This window comes from Engystomops pustulosus, chromosome 5 (genome assembly GCF_040894005.1).
Source record: "Engystomops pustulosus chromosome 5, aEngPut4.maternal, whole genome shotgun sequence".
Classification (NCBI taxonomy): domain Eukaryota; kingdom Metazoa; phylum Chordata; class Amphibia; order Anura; family Leptodactylidae; genus Engystomops; species Engystomops pustulosus.
In genome coordinates, this window is record NC_092415.1 from 102,799,650 (window position 1) to 102,823,114 (window position 23,465).

The window sequence follows — 23,465 nt, forward strand, 5'->3', positions numbered from 1 at the left end:
CTTGTAGTTTCCAGTGGCTGCCATCTTGGTGATGACTAATGACATTGAGTTCTGTTTTCATTTATTTATAGCATCGTGAGTTTTTGTATTATGTGTTCATATTCCTGGAATACCCCTTTAAAGGGAAGTGATACATTTAGAGTAACTTTCTTTTCATTCATTGGTTTAATGCAAAACTTACATTTTATTTATTGCAATAAATTCATAGTTGCCTGAAGAGATGATTAAGAAATATAAGTGGATTGAAAAGTGGAGATTCTGGAATTCCAATGAAAGCAAAAAAACATGCTTGTTGATAAAGGAGTCCTTGGAGCTTCTCAGGAAAAAGGTATTTTTATTTAATGCTGAAATCCAAAAGTGATTTAATTTTTTTCATTCATGTTGTATGAGGAGAACATTCAGTTCACACCTGCATCTGGATGGTCACCTAGTCCAACATCTGTTAAAATGTCCATAGATCTCAATGGACTTTTAATGGCTTCCGTCAGTTTTGTTATACACCTTATATTTTTTAATTTTATTTATTTTTTTTACTTTTTATGGCAAGTTGAATAAGAAAATGCAGATTTTTTTTTTTTTTTATGCATTTTTCTTTTTTCTGAGATTACAAGAATCTTAATCAAATTTAAGATGGAGTGTATTCATGTGAGCTTCCAGATATATAACACCATAGATGAATGCAAGTAAGGCACAGGCAGGCACAAGTCCAAAAAAGTCTAAAATCTAGCGTTTAGAAATAGTGTTTCTTTTTCATTTGTATTCCTCAAAATTACATAACTTACCAGCAATTCGCTTTTTTATGTATTCACATTGTTGTCTTCTCATTTTATCCAGTGGTCCGAAATAAGTGAAATAGAGGACCCAGATAAGAAACAAGATGCTTGTGACCAGATCTTTCAGAATGAAGAGGAGTTTTGGTTGTATGAGGCAGTGAAGTTCTTGATGCTAAAATCTGCGATTGACTTATTTAATGCTAATGAGGATGGCAAGGAAGTGCCAGTTTTCTCTTGGCTGCTATTTGCTAGGAACACCTCTAATAATCCTTGCGAGTTTCTGAAGAATCACTTAAATCACGTGGGCCACTCTGGTGGACTAGAGCAGGTATGTTTATAGACGCCTAATATTCTACTCTAGGCTATGACGCCCTGAATGGAACTTCTATTTTCAAGGTTACTGTGCTTTCTCAGGTAGACAAAGACAGCATTGTATTCAGATGACTCAACTGAGCAAGACCAGGAGCAGTATGCCATTATAGTATCTTACAGGGGCTTTGCAGAACAATTTTAACACAAAGCGAAAAACATTTGACTTTGTTTAAAAAAAAAAAAAAAAAAACTTGTGCAAATGTGAAAAATAGAAAGTCACTTCAGCTATCTGTGCACCTTGTGGGTTGTCATGCAGAAAACCTGTCTCAAGTATTTTATGTGCATTTTTAATACAGATTTAGATGCCGATTTTGATGCAGACTTTTACTTTCCTACAGACTACAATGAAAAAAAAAAAAAACAAATGCAAAATTCTAAGTCGACGGACAAGAAAAATGACATCATTTATTGTTTTCATTTCAGCATTGAAATACAGTTACTGCGTGGGAAATAAATGCATTAGCCTACTCGTATTACTTTTCCAAATGACATTCCCTTTAATGCTAATGTATTACACTGCAGATTTTCAGCAACAAAATCAACATTTAAAATCTGCATGGGATCCGCGTCGTGTGCAGATAGCCTTAGCGATTGGGGATGAAGCCGTGACTTCATACTTTTGTGGATGCTTTGCCTCGTCCATTTACTGATCTGGCTTAGTGTTCCTGTGTTGTCCATCATTAACTACAGAATCTACAAAGTCTGTCTAGAGCGATAACATGGATACAAATTGGATTCAATGAATTAATATTATTGCCTTGGCATTAATGTTCCCCTTTTAGGGCATTTTATCTTGCAGCTAATCCCTAAATGCACATATTTACTGAAATCCTGGGAAAAAGTTATGAATATTCAGATCTTCGAAGTATAAGATCACTGAATACAAAAATGGCCAAATCTCCTTCAGTTGCAATATTACATGTCAACATTTGCCTACCCACTTTAATAAAAAAAATGTAGGAAATACTTTAAGGCAGAAGTCATACAGGTTGTAAGCTCACGCATAGCAGTTTACAGTAAGATCAGAGCATGGGATGTTTGCAAATCACTTTAAAGGCAATTTAACATAAAAACAGCATGGGCACTAATAGATCTAGGCACTGTGATTGTGGTAAACTTATATTTGTTATCTGTGGCCTCCTTTCTTCTAAAATCAATAGTAAAATTATGCTAATGAGCCAGAAAAGCTATGGGTGTGTTAGAAAAGCCCTCTGTGCTCTGGCTTTACATGCTGTTGCTACACTGCAGCAGCACAGTCTCTCCAGAGGGAGGGGGAAGCGCTCCTTCAGAATATAATAGCCTGTGTAATTAACGAGGGTTTCTGACAACCATTGCTTTTCAAGCTCACTAGCATAATCTTAAAAGTTGATTTTAGAAGGAAGGAGGCTACGGATGACAAATATAAGATTACCACAGTCCTAGTGCCTGATTTAGGAGTAAGTGTCCCTGGTTTATTATGATGGCAGATTTCCATGATTGCTTGGAGGTTCTTAGTGCAGTAACCTCCATCTCTCTGCTGCAGTTATACTGTGACTCACACTAGCACAAAACCTCTGTTGCTGGGATCGTATCCATGTGTGTTCCCTGAGTAAAGAAACTGTTTTGTGGCATGTGAATGAGCTTTGAGTCTCCCTGTCTAATGCAGGTAGCACATGGGTGAGTTTGTTTCAATACATTTGCTCCATGTGTCTGCCATATTTAAAGGAAACCTACCACTTGTAGTGGCAGGTTTCCGATGGAAATACCGGGCACCAGCTCAGGGTGAGCTGGTGCCGGAGCTTATTTTAGTTAGTGTTTTAAACCGCAGTATCGCGGTTTAAAACACTTTTGAAACGTTATAGCCGGCGCAGGCAGGTACGCGCTCGGCGCTTACCGTGCACGCGGCTCTCATTCACTTCCTATGTAGCCGCGCGCACGGTAAGCGCTGAGCGCGTACCTGCCTGCGCCGGCTATAAAGTTTAAAAAGTGTTTTAAACCGCGATACCGCGGTTTAAAACACTAACTAAAATAAGCTCCGGCACCAGCTCACCCTGAGCTGGTGCCCGGTATTGCCATCGGAAACCTGCCACTACAAGTGGTAGGTTTCCTTTAATGGCAAGACCATAGAACTGAACTGTCCTGAAGTATTCACCATAGCAGTTTGGGCGGTAAAGATAGAGCACACACAGTGTAAGTTTGTCACTGCCCCAAGCATTCGGTATTATGTTATGCTAAACTCCTCATGTTTGCCATGGTTAACAATGCTATTGGTATGGACGTCAGTGGGATCTTCGGCACAATTGTGTGTGTGTGTGTGTGTGCGTGGGTGCGCAGTCTTTTACCAGCAAATGGATAGAACCCTCCCTTCTGCTGGCAGCAGACTCCTAGACATATTGTGCATGTGCTGGCCATAAGATGTGTAAAAGTAAAGCAGGTGAGGAGCTAACAATACATGTGTGACATTTACCGGAAAGTCTCTAGCAATGTTGGTGCTTACAGTGCCCAAACTCTCACCGCTTGCTATGGGTGTACTACTGCATGAAAATGCAGAGTAAGAAGCCGATACCTAGATTATTGAATTTTAAACAGAACATTTGGGTGCATTAATTATATATATTTTATGTTTTCTTTGTTAGGTTGAAATGTTTCTTCTGGGATACGCATTGCAGCACACCATCCGTGTATATAGATTGTATAAATCTGAAACAGAGGAATTTATTACCCTTTATCCTAATGACCAGACTTGCTGGCCTGTGGTAGTGCTTATAACGGAAGATGATCGACATTACAACGTTCCAGTTAGAAAACGTACGGTGGAGACATTATTATGAACAAATGCCCCTTTGGTAATACTGCAGGGATGTCACTTTGGGCTTTAGACATAGAGTTCACATTGAATCCATTCTTTGGTAATATTGCTGGTATGTTTCTCAGCCATGTGAAGGCCACAGCTCAGGATGCTGGACTTCGAAATTTCATAGGAAGAGGCGGTTATTAAGTTGTGGGCAAATGTTTTTCTCTTAATATTGGATTTTTTTAAACTATTAAACACCGTTGTGTTGCTTTCCAGAATTTGTCCTGCCTTTGCTGCAAAATCTTAGTGCATGAGAGAGTGCAATGAACGATGGAAGAACAGTTAAAAGTAATATATATAAACCGAGTTCTTCAGCACAAAAAATGTGCAGGAAAACCTCACCTCGTCTTGTACACAAGTCAATAAAAAAATAAATTTACATACTCACCCTCCGGCTCCCTGAAGCTCGGTGCGGCTCCCGATCCTTGGCCCGGCTCCTCTTCTGTCTTCTCAGTATGATGCAGCGGAGTCGCCACTGATGACATCATAGTGTGCGCCGGCCGGCAGATTGTGTGGACGTGTCTCTGCCGGCTGTTACAGCATAGAGAAGAAAGAAGACGAGCCGCAGTGACTGGAGCATTGGGGAGCTGCGCCAAGCATCGGGACCGCCCGAAGGTGAGTATGTAAGGTTTTGGGTTTTTTTATGTGCTTGGCAAACTGCTGACTGGCTTATACTACTTGGGGTTGGTTATATATACTACTGTGGGTTGTCTGGCTATATACTGGGAGGCTGTGACCAGTGCATTTCCCACTCTTGGCTTATACTCGAGTCAATAGGTTTTCTCAATTTTTGTTGGTAAAATTAGGGGCCTCTGCGTATATTCGGTCGGTATATACGGTATATTACTTCTATAATTATTACTGTGCCTCTCATATGGAGTAATGTAAAATCCTTTTTAAATAGAAGGAAATAATATAAGGTAACTTTACTCCCCATCAGGCAGTACATTACTTGGCAGAAGTGATGGCACCTGTAAATTGCATTTTTCATGGGAAATTTAATATTTTTTTTCTTTGTATATAATATTCACTGCTTTAGATATAAGCAAAAATAGAGTAAAATAAAAATGCTCAAGATGGAGTGTTTTAAACCTTGTTGCATGGAAACTGGCCTGCCATGTGGCTGAATATGAAAGGACACAAACATCTGGAGTATTAAGAGCAACAATTCAGAATACCCTTTTCATTTTCTTCCCTGTTCTGGCATCTCGTTGTCATGCTCAAGCTTCATAAAGAGGCCAATAAATTGAAGACTGCACCCCATATCCTTACAATAAATGTTTGGTATGAAAATTAATTGGCTTATGAATAAAGTTTTATTTATGTAACATTTGTTGCCTTTTATTTTTACTGTATAATAAAGAACTAATGATCTTAAAGCGTAAGTAAACCTTTAAAGCAATTTAGAAATGAATAGTATCCATGATGAGCACAATCTTCACACTATCACATCAGAGAATAAAGAGCTTGACACTCACTGGTACACTTCCAGTTTCTTTCATGCTTGATTTTGATGGTAGACTTCCTTAATACTTACTCATAGATCCAGACACTATGACTGTGGTAATTTGTTTTCCGTGGCCTTTCTTACAAAATCAACTTTCAAAATTATGCTAATGAGCTTGAGGGGCTAGCCTCTCTGAGATCTGGCTTTATAATCTGTTAGTGTCTCACCCTCCCCCCTGCTCCCTCAGCACTTGGGCTGAGGCAGCGGACAAAGTTTAAAAGTTTTTAAAGGCCATGAAAACAAATATAGAACCAGGTACTTTGGTAATCATCTTATGAGTAAGTGCCCCTGGTTTATCATGCTGGATTTCCTTCAAGACCACACAGTTAATAGCATAACATGTCTGGCACATAGAGAGCTTTGGGCTGTTTCGCGCATCCACATTGCCTCTGGCTACTGTTGCACTGTCTGCAGGGGCAAGGTTGTTGTAATAATATCAGCCCCTCCCCCATCTGATGTGTGCAGGTAGTAGTCCAGCAGATGGTTAGTTGCACACCTACATGACAAGGTGATGCCAGTACATAATACATACACATATGTATTTAATAATGGGGAAATACATACTTCATGTCAACAATGCATAAACAAGAGTTATAAGTTCATACATATTGTCACAATATTAATACCTCAACATATGTTACAATGCTGCATATAAGTACCGATGCTTGAATTACCTTTATGAGGATTGTAACTATAACAAGAAACCCAATTTTATGTGACCATTCAGACCTATAGGGCCAAGCTCTTCCATCGTAAGGATCCATTTAGACTCACCTCATTGTAATTGTTTATACCAGTGTATGGGCCAGTATTCACTTGTTCTCAAGGCCGGTTCTAGACAAAGTGGGGCCCTGGGCAAAACTAAAAGTGGGGCCCCAAAATAAAACTATTTTATGACGTAAGAGGCTCCCTTTAGTATGGTAAAACAAACTGTAATATAGGAGAATTTAATAGGAGATAGATAGATGATAGGGAGAATGATGGGCAGCGTGGTGGCTCAGTGGTTAGCACTACAGCCATGCAGCACTGGTCATCATCTGCAAAGAGTTTGTATGTTCTCTCAGTGTTTGTGTGGGTTTCCTCTGGGTCCTCAGATTTCCTCCCACACTCAATAACATACTGGTAGGGTGATTAGATTGTGAGCCCCATTGGGGATACATTATTACAGGCATACACACATGTCTGTCAGTGTGGATGGACTACCTAAAGCAGTGAGAGACAGTAGCTGTGTGTATATGCAAAGGACAGCATTGTGAGAACAGGGAAAAGCTTAAAGGAAATCTACCATTTGATTTCATGCATTATGAACCTAACATACCTTGAGAATGCTGTACTGATGCAGAAACATATCTTGTTTGATCTCTGCGCTGAGTGGATTTGCTGAAAATACAATTATAAAATTATGATAATGAAGGTCTCTTGCTTCTTTGCATGGCTCAGCGCTTTTCTTCTTAAACTAGCTATGCACTGCACCAGAGAATGATGTAATTACAGTGTTTTCCCTGATTGAGTCATGCAGCTCAGGTTGATTAATCATTTCTAGACTCTAAAAACTCTGTGTAATGTGTTTATCAATGGCAGGCTGCAGCAACCCAGCTTTCCCAAGGTCCTAAATGTTTTAATTGGTTTTCAGCAAACCACTCAGCTCAGGGATTAAACACTGATCCTGCATCAGTGTAGCTAAAGCATTCTCAAGGTATTTTTGGTTCAAAATGCATGAAATCAAATGGTAGATTTGCCTTTAAGTTTTTAAAAAAGACAAAAGATGCAGATAATCATATATGCAGAGACATGTCTAATGGAAGAGATTTATTGAAAAACAACCAAACCCTTTAAAGGGTTTACATTTTTTATTTTTTTATTGTATACTAATTGGTACCTGCTTATAGTTACAATCCTCATGAAGGTAGTTCTGTTAGGGTTGGGTAACACAGAAGACAGGGGATAGTGTGCCCCGAGCTTGTCCCAACCGCTGTCCCTTCCTATAGCCCCCCCACGCTAGACCGTGGGGCGACTACTTGAAGACTCGAAATACACTGGATAAGTGTGGGAAGGGAAAACACGAACAGACTGACAAACATAAAACACAAAAGAGTAGTAAACTAGCCGGGGTCACAACAAGAGGGTACGTCAAGAGCAAAATCAGAATGCAAAGAGTCAATGTCAAAAACTAGCCGAGGTCACAACGATACAGATACAGAGCGAGTCACACCTAATGCAGAGAGCGAGTGAAGAAAGGTATTTCAAACACTGGCACAGGTGACTAGTAAAGCTGCAATTCATGCAGCCAGAACCCCACCTCCAGAACCTGATAGGAGCTGGACAACTTCTGGGAATTAACCCCTCATGGTGCAGAACAACAAAGCACAATCACAGGCACCATGCAGAGGTACCACAAGTCTCAGCAGTTCAGAACACAACTCCTAGACAGCGCGAGATCTTAGCAGCCGCTGCCCGGGATGAGAGGAGGAGTTGGCGTGGATATGTGCCGGAGGTCGGAGAACGCTGCTGGCACCACCAGAAGAACCAGAAGTCCTAGCATTCTCCCCAGCGAACCTGACAAGTTCTTTTGGTTTCATATTGATTAATTCTAATTGATTAAGAACAAACATTGCTCTTTATATGCAATATTGTATCGTATGTGGAAGTTGAGGTAATAACATGCAAGAATTTATAACACTTGTTTGGTCAGAAGCACAAACCAGCACATAGGTGTTTACATATGAGACATGTTAAGCTTCTGATTACAATACATCTGTGTTTTAGCTTGAACAGGCAGCGTATGATAAGTGCCATAAACTGGATGTATTAGCACTGCATGTTGAGGTTGTAGTACTATTATGTCAAATGTCAGAAAGTTGTTAAACTGCTTAAAAGTTGTGAATGCCTTTTCTGAGCTGTTTTTCCCAAATCACTCATTGACTATAGGTCATGAGGATCTATGAAAAAATGATGCCACGAGCATGTTCAAAGTGTCATCGTAAAAAAGGTTAGAAAAAAACGTCAGTCCATGAAGCCCAACCTATACATTATATTGTGTTAATCCACAATTGGCCCACAGCGGGTCCTTCCCGAACCCTACTATGGTGGTCAGAATAATTCCCTGGATCATGTTGAAGAAATTGTCAGATTTCCATGACCCAGAATCAACATTTTTGAATCTTTTGTTTTTTCCTCTGCCCCCTGGATGTGGTATACTTGAAGACTTCATGTATACTACATGGGTTTGTGTGATGCAAATCTGGCAAGGAATGGTTCTGGCACTTTCACGGTGCAGTGAGACACGGTGCATGCACCACAGACGTCAATGATGCCTTATTTGGGAATAGTGCAAGGTCCCAAAAATACAGTTCCCATGAAGCCTGATATTATGGGCTTTAGATGTGAAAACACCAATGCAATTCAGACTTGCTGATCATACAAAAAAAATAAATCACAACACCCCTTTTTTCTGGTTTAAATGTTTTATTGTATTCCCTTTAATTTCTACACAAAAAGAATCTCACTCTTCAGTCATTTTCTCACCCCCACTTTTAGCTGTGTTTCATAACACATTCAATACATTTCTTTCTCCATTTTTTTTACAGTTTTAAAAATTGATTTTCCAGCCATTAACCCACGCACATTTTAAATATATTCACAAATATTCAAAAATACTGCTGATTATATTTGTAGTCAAGTAACCGGAGAAAAAATATTATTAAAAAAAAATATTCCATTTTCTCTTCTGTGTCCAGAAAGATATTCAGTTCTTTACAGCCAGAGGGAAGATAAAGCTCCATTGGAAATATCAATTTTATACAGTTTACATCAACATGGAATAAGTAAAGATCACTTTAATGAATTAGAGCCTAGAGTCCCAGCAGACCCAGAGAAAAATTGACCTGAAGCACAAAGCAGCCTATCAGCGTTGAGGGAGAACTGTAGCATATGCTGTGATTGGCTGGTTTCTACAAACTCCACTTTTTGGTACTAAACCTTCTAGCCAGGTCAGATGGTTGTGAAGCAATAAAAGAAGACTTGCATTGCTTTGAGAAATATGTACAATCTTCTCCAATTACCATGCAATTATCTCCACATTATTTAAAGGGAGTCTACCAGCTCCCAAATCACCCCAGATGTAAAGAACAGTGGAGTGTTAAAGTGAGTCCACCATCTCCAAAATCCCCCCTCAAATAAAACCGCATTGTGTAGGGATGCTCTCACCTAACTATGTAAAGGGGGGTGCTGGGCAGCAGAGAAAGATGAAAATGGGTGCACCATTGGGCACCCATAAAGTTGCATAAAGTTAAAAACAGAATTTTCTCTAAAATGACATAGCTGGGAATCAGGTAAGGCATATCTGAAAAGCTTAGAACGTGCTCTACACAATACCCTTCTTAATTCCTACTTGTGAAGAGATTTGGGAATTGGTCAACTCTCTTGTATATTGTATGATTCCAATGTTTATATTCAAACACAAGCAACTGATAGACATGCAGTACATAGATTATTGAACAGACCTAATAAATTAGTTATGGCACTAAATAAATAGCATAATGTAAGAAAAAAATGACTGAATAATATGCCAATGGGTGGAGTATAAAAGCGCTGCCCATATGCATGGCTAACTGCAATAGTACATGCTGTAACAGAGCCATCTCTATTTTTCTAAGAAAAAAATCCTTTTATGTGTTTCAGATGGTAAATTTCATGACAAAAAGTGGAACATTACAGCCTAACAAACATCTAAAAACCCTACTTCCTAAGCACATACAATATAGACCTCTAGTACAGACAGAAAGAGAAGCAGACATTTCCCACAGATAGCATCTTTCGTATTCCAAACAAAATCGCATTGGATATCTGACTGATCAACACGTGTACTCGAAGCCACATTTATAAAGGGGTTGGCCACTATAACTTACTAGGGTAAATACAATACTCTAATACAGTCACTCGTACTTACCCTGGTAATGTTTGTGTAAAGTCGGCCTCAAGCAGATGGAGGGAGTCATTTCTGCATGCCCCTTGCATCATAACCACTCACATGTCCATGGTTTAGAGGCATGGAGAGCATGTCCCTCCAACAATGGCTATGGAAGTGGTTATGATGGAGGGAGGTAGTAACAACTGGTCTGCTCCTTCCATCCGCCAGAAGGAAGCGGGTCATGGGATGTCACAGGAAGTCCTTAACCGTGCTGTTGGCAGGTCATGTGACCATGGTATTGGAACAGGTAAGTATTAAATACCATAGCAGGGTCTTTACTTATCCTGTTAAAGTTCTGTCGAAGTGGGTAATCCCTTTATAATTATTGTCTAATTTTTATAACCCTGACAGTGTGAAATACAATATAAAATTAAATTATCATGGAAAATACCCCATAAAATGCATCTGAAAGGTTGAGTAAAATGGTATTATTTCTTATGATGTCAAATTCAGTTTGCTGTTACCAGAGTGCAGTATAATGAGGCAGCTTTTTTTCTGTAGATCATATCAACATACAATTATAATTCTGTAAATGAATTAAAAAATAATAGAACAACAAAGTTTGAAAAATATTGGACACAAAATCATGAGATTTTCGTCAGCTGGATTGACTTTATATGTCTGGCAGCCTCCTATCTCCTCCATTGAAATAACAAGTCTATTTGGCAATGACACATTCAGGGGAATTTATTGTTGAAAACGCCAGTCTTAAAACTCCCCTGCTGGCTGTCCTGCGCCTGTATTCACCAAGATGCTCCCGCCTCCTATTGAATATGTACGCAAACTCCGCCAGTTCTGACCTGTAGACCAGGTTGGAACTTGCTAGGTTCTCTGCTCTAGTCTCCACTGGCACTCCGGCGGAGACCATAGTTCACACCCCTGCCCTTCGGCAGCCCTCGATCCCCGCTGCCACTACGCCGACACGGCCATAGTTGCATGCAAGTTTTAGAAACCCGAAAAGTGGCTGGGAGTGGGAGTATCAGAAAACTGGCGTTATAAGAAATCTTCCCCATACTCTCTACTGTGATTATTTCTCCTCTTTTATTATATCCCAAGTTCCCAGTATATACAAACAGAGAGCATTATCATATTGAATTATTGTTTTCTTTCTAAAAATTCCATGGACTAATTTCTTCAGTTAGATCACTTCAAAATCGCATATACTTCTGTATCTGACCACTGGTGTCACATTGATGATGTAACTGCCAGGACTGTACCATACAGCGGACGTCCAGACTCTAATCACAACTACTCTTATAAGTTACATAATGCTCCATACTAATAGTCACTTTTATTTTGTTGGAGTATATAGAATTTGAATTTTTTAAAATTATCCCTAAGGGATTATGGGAGGGACAGCAGACAACCGAAGGGTAGAGAAAAAAAATGTTTTACTGGAATGTTCTTTTAAAGGGTATCTAGCACCAGGATGAAGGCCTGAGGCTCATTTGCAAACAGTGTTTCATACTGGTGGAAGATATCCTTTAAAGCTCTATTTATGAGGTATTGGACAATTAATTGCTCCACAAACATGAATCTGGTCTATGGCCTGGGACGTGGAGATAGAAGCAAAATATAAAAAAATACTTGTTTTATATATAGATTTAGATTGCAAATGCTGACAAAAGTCACATATGGCATTTCCAACAAACAAAAGCTTTACTCCAACATCTTAGAACTGATTGCTACTATCACATCCCCATACAAAGATAGTGTGGACACAATTGACGTGTGGTAGAAAAGCACTCCCTCTTCTGTCTTGTGCCATGAGTCGTCGCTGTGTGCTTTTGAAACTAGTCTCTAAATGTAAATCCCTTTTGAGCCGAAAATTGGTTAACAAAATGTAACCTAAGTAAGAATACAGAGCTGAATTTCAGTAGTTCTATATAAGTACACATCAATGGGCTAAAGAATGTAGTAAATGGGACGGCAGCTTGTTACCCGCAGAGACAGTCGGTAGGCAATGTTGTGATTGACGAACGGGGATTGTCCAATGAAGCTTGATGTAGTCAGTGTATAAGGTCTATGGAGTAGGATGCCACTGACTGCATGTCAATGGCTTGCAAAAATAAATGCATGGTATCTGTAAAGCAGTGAGCCTCCGTCAGGCTCTGTCTATAGGAAGCATACCCAGTATGCTAAACACTGGAAACAAATTCAGAAACCAAGTTTCCATAGAAAGAAAATAAGGAGTGTTTGAAGACCAGAAACAAGGAGGGGCATCCTTAGTACCGAAGCCACTATTCTCATTCTTCATCTTCTTTCATCTCCACAATGTCTGTTAGCTCCTCACCCTGAGGCATGTCAGTCATCGCAGAGTCTTCTCCTTCCACCGCTGTATCTGTCTCATTCTTTTTCTTTTTCTAGGATGACAGATGGAAACAGTAAGCAGTGACCTTTACAGTCAAAATTCTGGCAGGAAAATATGGTAATGATCTGAATTAACTGACCACGCTCGCCAAAAGGGTAATGTTTCTGGAAGTAGTTGCTGGGCACAAGACTAATAATATGTATAATTTACATCATTCAAAGGAAACCTGTCACCACTCTTACCCCCCTAAGCCCACAAACAGTACCTACTTTCGTAATATGCCCGGGAGGTGTTTTTAGCATATTTCTAGGCTGCAGCATGAATGAAACATCTTTTATTCTTTTGTAGGAATCGGTCAGGAAGCTGGGTAACCCCGCCTCCTGCAGTGAGGCAACCCCCGCCTCCTGCAGTCGGGCAACCCCCGCCTCCTGCAGTCGGGCAACCCCCGCCTCCTGCAGTCGGGCAACCCCCGCCTCCTGCAGTCGGGCAACCCCCGCCTCCTGCAGTCGGGCAACCCCCGCCTCCTGCAGTCGGGCAACCCCCGCCCCTGAACCTCACCTCCTGAAGTCAGTTTTCTACCTGGAGGCATGCAGTGGGCAGAGCAACCTAGAAATAGGGTAAACACACCTCCAGGGGACATACATATTACAGAAGGAAGTACTATTTGTGGGCTTGGGGGATTCAGTGTTGTGACAGGTTCCCTTTAAAGGAAATCTACCATTTCATTTGTGGTTGATTAACACTTTAAAAACAGGGCATAAAATGGCCTTCAGAGCACTTTTTTTTACTTTTGGTTTGGTCAACTTCAGACAGACACTTTTTTTATTATTTATCTGACATAGGGAAATCAGGGCTTGTTTTATACAATAGGTTATTTTTTAGGGTAAAAATAGCATAATAAAAAAAAAGTATTAACTTTGCGGTGTGGAGGAGAAAAAAAAAGGGTATTTCTACATTTACTTTTGAGTCAAGTCATGTACACAATTAATACAATACCAAACATGTACAGGTTTTCTTATATTTTACTACTTTAGCACTCCATATTCTAAAAGCTATATTTTTTTTTACTCCTCAATGAAAAGTGCATTATTAGGGTTTCTTTATTGGGGGATAAGAAAATGGCTAGATTGGTGCTATTTTGGGGTACATGCAACTTTTTGATGAATTTTTATTATTATTTTTTAGTAGATTGGAAGCATTAAAATTGCAATTTTGAAATAGTTTATTAGTTATATTTTTTATGTCTACACAGTAATGGTATAAAAAACATAATGGGGCAGATTTACTTACCCGGTCCATTCGCGATCCAGCAGCGCGTTTTCTGCGGTGGATTCGGGTCCGGCCGGGATTCACGTCAGAGGTAGTTCCTCTGACGTCCACCAGGTGGCGCTGCTGCGCTGAAGTTCCCCGAGGCCCGCTGGAATGCACTCAAGTTCACCGGACTATTCCTAGTGAAGGTAAGTGCAAGTCCCGCGACACTTTTTGATTTTTAAATGCGGCGGTTTTTCCGAATCCGACGGAAAAACGCCCCCCGATTTCCGTCGCGTGCATGCCAGCGCCGATGCGCCAAAATCCGATTGCGTGCGCCAAAATCCCAGGGCAATACAGGGAAAATCGGCGCAAATCGGAAATATTCGGGAAACACGTCGGGAAACCGCGAATCGGGCCCTTAGTAAATGACCCCCAATATCTCTTTAGCATAGTTGCTACAGTCAACTATAGACCCTGTTCCCTCCGTTTCTCTCCTTAGTTGCCCCAATCAAGCTTGTGCTGGGCAGATACAACAGGGATCGGTCTCCTGCTGCAGATAGAACTCACACTCTCGCAGTGTTGGCCCTATCATCAAGACAAGATTCTAATGCGGCAACGACCTGCTATTTAGGATGACCTATCTCAACCTGTGGTGGCCACAAGTAACAACGCTACTGGGTAGATCTCAGCAGCCATATTACCATTACATGTTTTGCGCCTGTATTTTTGGTAAAACTTAAGTTGAACCCCTTATCGCTGTACCTGCTTTCTACATTAATGATCAGGCCATTTTACTGTTTTATTCATCAATGCCTTCTACAAGCTATAACTTTATTTTTCTGTCACTGTAGTTGTATGATGTCCTGTTTATTTCCAGTTTTGTAATTTAATGATTGCTGTAAAAAGTTGATGCAGCAGTCATAAAGGTGCTAAGATGTATTTAAATGAAAGTAAACCTACCATTTGATTTGATGCATTGTGGTTTTGCTGAAACAATTATGAAATTATAATAAAGAAGCTCTGTCGTTTCTATAGCTGGCTCAGCCCTTCTCCTAGCACATTAGTTATTCACTGGTTCACAGGATGATGAACCTGAAGACAGAATATTCAATTGCTGCTCCATCCCCCAGCTGCTGTGTATAAGTGATCCAACTCAGGATTAGTCATGTCTTGACTACAGTATTTTTCAGACTATAAGGCGCATCGGAGTATAAGGCGCACCATCAATAAATGCCTGCTAAAATGTCTAGGTTCATATATAAGGCGCACTGGACTATAAGGCGCACCTGATTATAAGGATGAATGACCAGCAGGTGGCAGACCTGTGCACAGTTCAAGGCAGCTGTTGTCTGTAAGTAGGGTTCACATATAAGGCGCACTGGACTATAAGGGGCGCATTCACACGTTGCGCTTTGGTTGCGTTTTCATTGCATTTTAAAACGCATTACAACAGGTGAGGAGAGGTGATTTGCCCAATTACATTACTATTTACATTTATTAACGCTATGTTAACATTTGCGCTATCAAATCGCATTGACGCATGCGTTTTGTTATCGCAAATGTTAACAGTAATGTAATTAGTCAAATCACCTCTCCTCAGCTGTTGTAATGCGTGTTAAAAAGCAATGAAAACGCAACCAAAGCGCAAGGTGAATGCGTCCTAAGGCGCACCTGAGAAAATCAAAGGATTTTTTGTGCGCCTTATAGTCTGAAAAATACGGTAAGCTCCATGTGTAATGAAAAGCTCCACGTGTAATGTGTTTATGTAGGCAGCCAGTCTGACCCAGCTTTCCCAAGGTCCTGAATGTTATAATTGTGTTTCCAGCAAAACCACTCAACACAGGGATTAACTTAGATATGATCTTGTATCAGTGTAGCTACAGCATTCTCAAGGTATGTTTGCTTCACAACGCATCAAACCAAATGGTAGGTTTCCTTTGACTGAGGTAATGCTTACATTTAATCTGGCTATTACATGCCAACTCTTACACCCCAACTCTGAAAGCTGCAGCATGAGCTATCATATTAACAAGTAGCATTCCTCTAATAACTACATTTTACTTTACGGTTAATTGAGACATTATTTACTATGGAGATAAAAGATATATGCTTTGCTAATTTCTTATTATGTATTGAAACAAATCATCATTACCTGTTTTCGATATACATAGCAAGATGCAATAGCCACCATTGTAGATTCTCCAACAAATCCAGCAAGAAGAGATCCCACTCCTAATGTGGCTCCATGAACCCTGCAGCACAACGAGAGATGTTAGCAATTATACAACATATTACATCATGGCCTACTCCTATTTGGGGAGGAGAAGCTTATATCTAGCTGTTTAAAGGGTAACTAAAAAAAAGAAAGTAAACTTCTTATAGTGACATATCAGTATTTTAGATCAGGTGGGTCCAAGTGTGGAGATGGCCATTGATCAGAGATCAGCAGAGCACTTTATCACTTTCTTTCTACTCCGACTCCTCCTATTTTTCCTACTGGCTCATAGAAACCCTCTCGAGAAACTTCAACAAGGCCTTTCCTCTGCATCAGTGTGAGACAGGCCTCATTTATTAAGGGCATCCCTCTGAATGAATGATGCACATCTCTGACACTCTATTTGTATATAACAGGTGATAAAGTCAGCCCGAGGAGGCCACCCCACCCCCCCTCTCGACTCGCTGTAGATATCCCTGGATACCAGGTAAAATTATAAAGTTATTTATATGTGAATCTGAGGAAAACAATTTTTAGCTAAAAGAAGGGTGTTAGTTATTAGGGCTCTATCGGAACCTGCCACTGGCTGTATTTGTTAAAAATGTGGTGACATGTTCCCCTTTAAGACCCTTTTTTTTTAATCGTGTCATTTTTATTAAACGTTTTTGCAATAAGTCATGTAAACAACAAAAATGTAAAGATAGTCAACTCGCGACCCTTCTAATAGTATACGTAGAACCGAGCCTTCACTAAGAACTTACAGTCTGCATTTGCATAATGCTGTATGTGCATCAGTTGGTAGGGGTGGTCATACGTTAGTTCGCATGATAAGCACTGTAAGTAATTTATATTGATATAAATGCATCTATAAATACACAGCACAACAAATTTATTAAGATTAAGCTAATAAGTAAATTATAGAACACAATTTAGAAAGAGTTCACAGAACAAAGAGAAAAGAAGACCACCTTAAACCCTTTCCTTAGAAACCCTTTCCTACTGTTCATTAAACAGATCACCCGCTTATGAAATAGTAAAAGCTTTCTAAGTACTATTTAATGTTCTTCTAAAACTCAAGTCTAAATAAATGTGTTCCCTGCTGTGTGTTCAATGTGTTCCATATCAAATAGTCTTCAGTGTTTCATGAACAATACTCATTGTTTTCATTGGTCACAATGAGAAAGTAAAAGAGTCCACTTATAGTGAATGCCGTGCAGACACACATTGAGATTAACACTCTTCGTTTCCAGTGTTATCATTTTGGGGTTGGTATCATCCATTGTTGAAAATTTAGGAACTTTTTTTGAGGTCACGAGTAGAAAAACATCAATTCTGTACTGGATTTTTTCCTTTTTTTTTCGTGTTCACCGTATAACATAATAATCATCTTATCATTATTCTAAGGGTCAATACGATTACGGGGATACCAGACTTGAATATTTTTTATTTCTTATGTTTTACTAAATTTGCAAGATAAAACCCTAATGTGGGTAAAAATCTATAATTTTTGCATCGCCGTCTTCCAAGTGGCATAAGATTGTTACGTTTTTGGCTACAGAGCTGGTTGATGGCTTGTTTTTTGCGGGACATGTTGTTCATTGCAACAGTATCATTCTGGAGTACATGTTGATCACTTTTTATTGCATTTTTTGTGGGATTCAATAGGTAAAAATCATAATTTTTGGCAGGTTTTTAAAGTTTTTTTTACGGCGTTCATCGTACGGGTTCAATAATTATTTACTTTTATTCTACGGGTTGTTACGGACACGGTGATATTATATATGTGGGGATTGGGTTATGAGCATTATATGTCTCTTTATATGTATTTGGGGCCTATGGGCATTTTTATTGATTTATAAACTTATTTTTTATTGAATAACATTTTTTTTTTTTTTACTTTTTCCACCACGGGACATGAACAAGCAATCATCTGATTGCTTGTTCATGATAATACTCTGCAATACTCAGGTATTGCAGGGTATTAGCAGTGTCAGCCTATGCAAATGCATAGCCTGACAGTGTGCCTTTAAGATGACGTCACTCCGACCGCAGGTGTTACCCTGGGATGTCAGCGGTAGATTACCACTGACATCCCGCGACCCCTGATGCCGACTCGGCTCCTGTGCAGAGCCGAATCGGCATCGTCTCCCCGCCGTAGCTCTACTGTGCTGAGCGCTATTCTCAGGACCCAGTGCCGTAGAGCTGAGGCAAGGAGCACTAAGGGGTTAAAGCGCCACCTTCTGCTGCGATTACAGCTGCAAGTTGTTTGGGGTATCAGGTCTCTATCAGTTTTGCACATCGAGAGACTGAAATTCTTGGCCATTATTCCTTCAAAAACAGCTTAAGCACGGTGAGGTTGGATGGAGAGCAGTTGTGAACAGCCGTATTCAGCTCTTTTCACAGATTCTCCATTGGATTCAGGTCTGGACTGTGACCTGGCTATTCTACCACCTGGAATACGTTTATTTGTGAACCATTCCATTGTAGATTTTGCTTTATGTTTGGGATCATTGATAACTTTTCATCACAGTCTTATTCCAGAATGGTCCTGTATTTGGCTCCATCCATCCTCCCATCAATTTGAAACTGCTGAAAAAAAAGCAGGTTCAAACCATGATGCTACCGCCACCATAACAGTGGGGATGGTGTGTTCAGGGTGATGAGCTGTGTTGCTTTTAGGCAAACATATCATTTGGCATTGTGGCCAAAAAGTTCTATTTTGGTTTCATGTGGCCAGAGCACTTTCTTCCACATGTCTGGTTTGTCTCCCAGGTGGCCTGGGGCAAACTTTAAACAGGACTTTTTATGAATATCTTTGAGAAAAGGCTTTCTTTTTGCCATAAAGGCCAGATTTGTGCAGTGTATGACTGATTGCTGTCCTATGGACAGACTCTCCCACCTCAGCTGTAGGTCTTTGCAGTTCATCCAGAGTAATCATGGGCCTCTTGGCTGTATCTCTGATCTGTTGTTTGAGATGACAGTTTAGAGGGACGGCCCGGGTCTTGGAAGTTTTGCAGTGCTCCGATCCTCCTTCCATATGATCACAGTGCTCCTTGGATGTTTAGTTTGTGAAATCTTCCTGTATCCAAATCTGGCTTTAAACATCTCCACAACAGTATCACGGACCTGCCTGGTGTGTTCCTTGGTCTTCATTATGCTGTCTGCGTTTTAGACAGAACCCTGAGACCATCACTGAGCAGGTGTATTTATACGGAGACTTGATTACACACAGGTAAGTTATATTTATCATCATCAATCATTTAGAACAAAATTGGATCAGTCAGAGATCCTCATTGAACTTCTGGAGAGAGTTTGCTGCACTCAAAGTAGAGGGGCCGAATAATATTGCATGTCCCACTTTTCAGTTTATTATTTTTTTTTTTTACAAAAGTTTAAAATATCCAATAAATTTCCATCCACTTCACAACTGTGTCACACTTATTGATTCTTCACCAAAAAATTGCAATTTTATATCTGTATGTTTGAAGCCTGAAATGTGGCAAAAGGTAGAATAGTTTGACAGGGCCGAATACTTTTGCAAGGAACTGTAGGTAAAATATATCCATAGTGGCCCCATAATAAATTATTATATATATATATATATATATATATATATATATATATATATATATATATATATATATATATATATATATATTGCTCCATAAGGAATTACTATATAAACAGGACCCTTAACAAATTACATATTGTACTGTAACTCATTATTCATGGTGTGTTCAGGGGGTATGTTGTGTAATGAGGGTTGTATTTGATAGATGTGGGGAACAGAACTTGGTTGTTTTTTTACCTACTATAGTCTAATGGGGTCTGTCTTTTGTACATTATAGTTATGTATGTGATATGGTCTGGGGATATATACTGTAATGTATGGGCACACAAAATTTGCCTGAATGGAGACCCCTAATTCCTGATTTTCAGACAAGATGCATGCATTTCTTTGTCAGGCTATTATGCAGGTGGCACATGTCTAGACTCTCTTGAGTCCTGAAAGCTGGCAGAAGAATCTTGCCATTCCATAGATTTCCTTCCTCATGCTTGTCCTGACAAATCTGGGCTCTGTTATTCTGTTAGCTAAGAGAAATTCTTTAAACTTAGTACCTGCTTACTACAGTATATCCAGTAAGTCAATAAGTACAGCAATAACACAGTCTATTGGCAGTTCAAAGTTATATATACGTAAAAAATGTAAGGTGTAATTAAATGAGTGCCATTCTTTAGCACTTACAGATTAACTTTATGTTGTGTAACCGGTGAAAGGTTACTGAATTCCTTACATAACATAATGTAACAACCTGTACACATTCTTTGAGTTGAAAGCAGTTCTTTTAATTGGTCACATACTCTGGTGGTAATGTAACCCAGTACTCAAGGTCGTGCTTTTCCATGCTGTTATGTGAACAGGAAACTTACCCTAGATAAGGCAAGATAATAAGACTAGAGATGAGGACGATTATTCTTAAAACAGAGCTTGGTGCCAGCACAAATGTCTTCTTGAGTGTCATCAGCCATCCAGTTAAGTGGGCCCGCACAGTAACTGCATGGAGGAAAATAAGTAAATTTGTGAAAACCCATACATAGTCACCACTAAAAAGGCCTAGGAATTACTGCATTCATAATAAAGTCCTGATGTTTTATTTATGTCAGCCATGATGTCAAGGAAGGCAAGAATTGGACATATCTTTACAATCTATGATCTATTCTTAGGATTAAAGCCCATTTAATCACAAAATCTCTTAGAATTTTGTGTATACAGTTCATTTTTTTTATATACAGGCAGGAGTATAATGGGAAGCTGTAATAAAATAATAATACCTGACTACATAAGAAAAGTCTATCAGCATGTTACCTCTAGCCTGTGCAGTTTTGCCCACTCTTCCTTGCAAACCCACTCTAAATTTATCAGATTGTGATGGTACAGTATCTCCCATGTACTTTACTCTTCAGGTCCACCTACACATTTTCAACTGTATTCAATTCTGTTCTCAAGCTTTTAAATTCCAAAACTTTAATTCTGGGGAAGCCGCTCTTTTATTGATATGAAGGAATGCTTTGGGCTCTGTTTTGCAGAAATATGTGCAGTAAGCTGTTTATAGATAATACAGGCCTATGATGTAAAATGCAACTAGAATCCTAGCTAAACTTTATATGTGGTTAATATGAATGATGGTAGCTGTCTAATAAAATCACTGTAATTCTGAATACAACCACATCCCCAATTATAAGAGGGTGTTCACACATATGATTTCAGGTTTTTTTTGTGCAGATTATGGATCATATTGAGAGTAGAATAAACTAAAATGAATGACCTTTTTACAATTATTTTACATGTGTATGTATAAAAGCATAGATGAAATCTTTATTTATAGTCAATCAATACAGTCAATCTAAAATTGGCAGAACATGAAAGAGGTGAAGAATTTAATGGTGTGCATACTTTGTGGGGGATAAAAAAACTACAAAGCATCTTGGTAATAAAAGTCCTCATAATACCAGATAGTAGTGTTCAGACCCCAAAAGTAAAGGTAACAATACATATACCAAAAGGAAAAATAACAAATGACCATATATACCGTGTTTCCCCGAAATTAAGACAGTGTCTTACATTCTTTTTACTCTCAAAAGTCCCACTATGTCTTACTTTTGGGGGATGGAAAAAACTGTATCCCACAGAGCCTTCCATAGGGTTGCAGCTCCATACAGTATCCCACACAGTCTCCCATAGGGTTACAGCCCCATACAGTATCCCACACAGTCTCCCATAGGGTTACAGCCCCATACAGTATCCCACACAGTCTCCCATAGGGTTACAGCCCCATACAGTATCCCACACAGTCTCCCATAGGGTTACAGCCCCATACAGTATCCCACACAGTCTCCCATAGGGTTACAGCCCCATACAGTATCCCACACAGTCTCCCATAGGGTTACAGCCCCATACAGTATCCCACACAGTCTCCCATAGGGTTACAGCCCCATACAGTATCCCACACAGTCTCCCATAGGGTTACAGCCCCATACAGTATCCCACACAGTCTCCCATAGGGTTACAGCCCCATACAGTATCCCACACAGTCTCCCATAGGGTTACAGCCCCATACAGTATCCCACACACTGTCTCCCACACACTGTCTCCCATAGGGTTACAGTACCTGGTACCGTAATGGCGATCGGATCAATTCCTCTGCGGTGCTGGATAGAGGTGTGGCTTCTTCTTCCTTGTGAAGGAGCCGCTGGCCAATCAGAGGCTGCACATGAGGGCACGGAGGCTGCGTGTTTCTGTATGCCCCGGCACAGCGATCTCCAGCCTTCGCCGGCATCAAGCTCCTGCCCATCCTTTGGCCGGCTCCAACCCGCCCCCCACATACTTCCGCTTTCCACCCCTCCGCTCCCGGATCCTGCATCGAGGTCAAGCCCCCGCCGGCCGACTCCCGCCAGCAGCCACCAATCCCCGCTCCGCTTCCCCCCCTGCCTCTGTATGTTGTCCATGGTCCTGAAGCAGATACAATTTACTACGTCTAACTTTCGGGGTACGTCTTACATTAGACGACCCCCTTGCACCCCAGCTACGTCTTACTTTCGGGGGTGTCTTACTATCGGGGAAACACGGTAAGAGAGAAAATACAGACCATAGGTAGCACGCCAGCCACGCACATGTTTCGCTCTTCAACGCTTTCTCTGGTGTTGTGTGAAGAAGAGAAGCAATGAATATTGAAACACGTGTTGAGGCTAGCTTTATAAATTTTATAAATAAAGATTTCATATACTGTATCTTTTTTCTATATTTGCCTTTGTGATGTATTTCTTTGGTGATATTTATTCTTTTGTATTGTGCTACACAAGCAAAAGTGTGTTTAGACTTTTTTATTCTGTTTTTAAATATGGACCAATACTTCAGTTCAACAATTCTTCGACTGAAAATCAGTTTTATACAAGTAAATGGTATTCCAGGAATCAAACGGGACACTTCAGATGGTACGATCACAGAAATTATTGAAGCAAATCTGCAGTGTCTGAAGATACTTTAAGGAGGCTAAATGTGGTCAAAGACATCTTATCATACCTGGTACAGGAAAGAAGGAAAATATCCTCAATGGAATCACACAAAGCTCTGCAAATGCAAAATCTACTCCAATTATGTCAACAAGTATCTTCTCTGATACATTTGGAGTCCAGAACATCACAAAGCACAGCTGAAGGGAGAAGGAACATTGGT

The 23,465-nt window shown here is 39.9% G+C and overlaps 2 protein-coding genes across 7 annotated transcripts in view; one reads left to right on the forward strand and one right to left on the reverse strand.

Annotated features, from left to right (window-relative positions):
• The window catches only part of OTULIN (OTU deubiquitinase with linear linkage specificity), a 70,479-nt gene extending 65,171 nt beyond the window's left edge, over positions 1-5,308 (forward strand). For all 6 annotated transcript variants that reach the window (XM_072152762.1, XM_072152763.1, XM_072152761.1 and 3 more), the window contains 3 exons: positions 209-328; positions 835-1,101; positions 3,761-5,308. In XM_072152762.1, coding sequence (XP_072008863.1) covers positions 209-328; positions 835-1,101; positions 3,761-3,955 — 582 coding nt within the window. In that variant the 3' untranslated portion in view covers positions 3,956-5,308. The remainder of the gene's footprint in view (positions 1-208; positions 329-834; positions 1,102-3,760) is intronic.
• Positions 5,309-8,930: 3,622 nt separating this feature from the next.
• The window catches only part of ANKH (ANKH inorganic pyrophosphate transport regulator), a 70,261-nt gene continuing 55,726 nt past the window's right edge, over positions 8,931-23,465 (reverse strand). Inside the window, exons 9-12 of the mRNA XM_072152767.1 lie at positions 23,313-23,442; positions 20,663-20,786; positions 16,169-16,268; positions 8,931-12,817 (exon numbers count right to left, since the gene is read on the reverse strand). Coding sequence (XP_072008868.1) covers positions 12,701-12,817; positions 16,169-16,268; positions 20,663-20,786; positions 23,313-23,442 — 471 coding nt within the window. The 3' untranslated portion in view covers positions 8,931-12,700. The remainder of the gene's footprint in view (positions 12,818-16,168; positions 16,269-20,662; positions 20,787-23,312; positions 23,443-23,465) is intronic.